The sequence below is a fragment of the Limulus polyphemus genome, unplaced genomic scaffold, assembly GCF_000517525.1.
Source record: "Limulus polyphemus unplaced genomic scaffold, Limulus_polyphemus-2.1.2 Scaffold11415, whole genome shotgun sequence".
Taxonomy (NCBI): Eukaryota; Metazoa; Arthropoda; class Merostomata; order Xiphosura; family Limulidae; genus Limulus; species Limulus polyphemus.
In genome coordinates, this window is record NW_013677025.1 from 1 (window position 1) to 3,877 (window position 3,877).

General features: G+C 32.1%; 1 protein-coding gene across 1 annotated transcript in view; it reads right to left on the reverse strand.

The window, feature by feature from the left end:
- Window positions 1–347: 347 nt before the first annotated feature.
- LOC106476741 (cytoplasmic dynein 2 heavy chain 1-like) overlaps window positions 348–3,877 on the reverse strand; it is a 13,641-nt gene continuing 10,111 nt past the window's right edge. The window contains exons 6-9 of the mRNA XM_013937373.2: window positions 3,366–3,580; window positions 2,252–2,428; window positions 698–785; window positions 348–594 (exon numbers count right to left, since the gene is read on the reverse strand). Of these exons, the coding sequence (XP_013792827.2) occupies window positions 383–594; window positions 698–785; window positions 2,252–2,428; window positions 3,366–3,580 (692 nt within the window). The 3' untranslated portion in view covers window positions 348–382. The remainder of the gene's footprint in view (window positions 595–697; window positions 786–2,251; window positions 2,429–3,365; window positions 3,581–3,877) is intronic.

A 3,877-nucleotide genomic window follows, 5' to 3' on the forward strand; every position in this document is an offset into this window, starting at 1 on the left:
ATCTTCAAACTTATCTAGTTAACATTCCCATAATATCAAATAGCTATATCCTCAAACTTATCTAGTTAACATACCCATAATATCAAACATCAAGCAGCTATATCCTCAAACTTATCTAGTTAACAGATACATCTGTGTCTACTTTCTAATGTTCTTTCCACACCTAATGTGCCTATCTTTTAGTGCCTTTTTTCTTTTTCCAATAGAGAAAAATATTATTTAATTACAAATATAAATATATTATACAGAATAGTTTAGTTGCCTCAAATATGGATCTAGATGTAACTAAAGGGACAAGTGATTAGCACATTAATCGTGTGCCTGCAGCCTCTGTAAAAGCTGCTAATTTTTCAGAGATTTAATGACTACTGTGGCTTTAATTTTACCTCAAAAAGATCATCCCCATACGAGAAATTGTGGCTGGGGAAGCACAGCTCAGGTCATGCGTTTCAAACAGGAAGTTAACATTAGGTCCAAACTGAATTCGTTCTCCCGAAGGCATGGTTAGCAAGCGATTATCATCAAGCACCGAGTTCAGTGATTCAATCCATTCAGGATCAATATCTCCATCACAAATTATCCACGAGTGGACATCTGAAAAATATACAAAAGAGGTGACTTACTACCTGTATTTTAAACAATGTCCTCACACATAACTGTTTCTATCTATTGTAACATTTTAAGTACATTTACCAACCTTGAGGTTCTTTCACAACCTGTCTGGCACTGGTAGTCAGCACCCCATCATGCCATTCCCTGGTGTCTATATCAATGTGTCCGAGCAGCTGTAAAGAAGAGACCAATATTTTTAAAATGTTTGGAACATGTAGAACTGGACCCCATACTATATTATTATATATCAGCAAATGTCTTACCATGAAAACACTTGATTACAATGATGTTCTGAAGTATATTAGTATATAAAAGACCAAGTTGACCAACCTTGTATAGTGTTAGGGTAGAGAAAATAACAGGTAAAATATAGTTTTATTAAAACAAACATTTTTTTTTAGATGAAGAAAAGTATTTTTAATCTTAACATGAAAATCACTTTACACAAGGGCTAGTCGAAACAAATACTCACTATATACATGGACAAATGTTTTTTTAGTTCATTAAAAATAATTCACTAAAAAATATGATTTTTTATATGTGAAAGACTTATAACATTTACTGAAAGGCTGCCAAATTTTGTGAAGATATACACACTGTATTAAAAGTTAGAAGTATTAAATCTATAAAGATTTTATTTGAGTCCAAAGAGGTCACATGGTCAGTCAAATCAAACTAGGCCGTGTTGAGAGAGTTACGGAAGATAGTTTACCAAGACATGCAGAAGTATCGAACATTCTTAAATATTTGTTTGATTATAGTGATACTCTAGTAACAATCAACCAGTTTATGAATCAATGGAACTGCCAAAAAAGCACTAGGCAAAACATATAAGAGAGATTTTGGACATTAAAATCTTTAAACTGGAACTGAACAAGCTGTCAAGTACTGGTGAGCTCCTTTTGAAAATATAATGAAAATAATGCATTTTACATTTACTAATTATTCTTCACTCCCTAATGGTTTTCAACTTTGTAAGATAAAGTTTAAAAGTTTTAATTTACAAAAGGAATTGATGTTATTCTAATATTTATGTTGTTTGACTTTAAGCCTAGGCTAGTTGAAGAATATAAAAAAATACTGGTTTTTACTTTGGCTAAGTACTTGTTTGTCTAATAAATAAAATGAGTTATGGCTATTCATTTCCCTACATTGATTACAAATCATCTAAGTAGCTACAACACTTAAAACCCAAACATTCTCACATATACCATTATAAACATGTAAAACAATACTATCTGAAGTAACAAGTCTGAAAAAAGTGTACATAGTATTGTTGCAACACACTAGCGAATCTTCTAGAATACTCGTCACGTGACCCCGCTGTCGTAGCGACCCCCCACTGTCGTAACAATACTATCTGGAGTAACAAGTCTGAAAAAAGTGTACATAGTATTGTTGCAACAGGTAATTGATAAGCACATAAATCGTTTATTGTTTAACAAGGTGCTTCCATTCTTTTATGATACATTTTCAGCTACAAAGTTTAGGAAACTTAGTTCTAAATGATTGTACCTGAAGTCTGAAGACAAGGGTTACTCTGCCTTTTAATATCTTTTGCCACTTGATAAAATTTGTCTCTAAGTTTTGTGCTCATCAGGTGGTACTTGCAAGTATAAAAATAGAAAAACAAACTAACCTGAACTCGTGGCATAGCTTTTGGGTTCATTAGGTGGTGCTTGATAGAGTGGTTCATGTTTATCAAGGCCTGCTGTAGTACTCTCCATAAAGTTGACTTACCAGAGCCACTCGGCCCAACAATAACAACTCCCATTCTCTGTTGAAGCTGCTCATAAAGTTCAAGAATCTTTTTTACCTGAATAAAAACAACTGTATGTACTACCATATGTAATGTTATTTCAATATGAAAATTTGTCAGTATTAGATAAATTAGACAATGTTTAAGTATAGATGACTTCTAGAAAGGAAACAGAAATTCACTTAAATCACCTTATTTAACAAAGAAACCAACAACATAATAAATTAATTTAAATCACTGTAAAAATGCATTCTTCTCATTCCCTTTGTCTATTGAGGCTCAAAATCAGAGTTGTTTAAGAATAGCATTTCAGATACATCTTTTAACTTCTACAAGTTGCTGCCCAAGAGGCTTTTTGTTCAATACTAGAAATAATCAACTGGGCTTGACAATGAGAGACAAAATACTGTGTGAAACACTATTTATATATGGAACATAATGCTTTAAAAGTTACAGTTTAAAAGTTGAAAGTCAGTGACCTATTGGAAAGTAACAGGCCAAAAATTGTTTTAAAATACAAGTTACATACAAATGTTTTTTTTTTCCACATTCGTCTGATTTTATCAATTGAGAACATTATAATACAAATACTCAAGTAGAGATACAGCTATAAAAGTAAGTGTTTATAATAAATGAAATACGGCTCTATCTTGTAAATATCAATTAAATGAAATGTAGGTTTATCTACCAAAGTGCACAATATACATTTCATTTTCTTCAAATCATATAAATGTTGGTAAAGTTTGGTACTCAACACAAAATATAAAAGCAAATAAATCAATGTTATATCCTAAATGCTATGAAGACAAAGAGTTTTGAAACGTCGTCCTCTACACTTGTGTTTTTTACAAAAGACGGTTACCATCCATTCCAGTCTACTTATCATGAACACTCTATCTATAAAATCTATCAAATAAACAATTCTTTTATCTTTATAGCTGTTAGATTACAACAGAAGAGACATAAGATCACTCAACAACAATTAAAATTCTACCTGTGTCTCGTTTACAGTAAGTTTTTGTTCAGTAAAAATCTGTCGCACAGTCTCTGCTAGGCTTTCATATCCAACACCCTTAAAGGCTATCCCAGGAAATACATCTTGAACCAGTGCATCAAATCTTTGAGAATCTGCAAACGTTAGTTTAGACAGTGTGTTGACTCGAAGGGCTTGTACTACCAACTGACTCTCAAATGAGTCATCTACACTGACTGAAAGAAAGTAAAGGTTACAATATGAGTTATTGTACAGCTACACTTGTAGCAACATCTGAATCTAATACAACTACTGTTACTTTATACTACCAGTTGAGACATTTATACTGACTGAAAGAAAGTAAAGGTTACAATATGAGTTATTGTACAGCTACACTTGTAGCAACATCTGAATCTAATACAACTAATATCACTTTATACTACCAGTTGAGACATTTATACTGACTGAAAGAAAGTAAAGGTTACAATATGAGTTATTGTACAGCTACACTTGTAGCAACATCTGAAACTAAT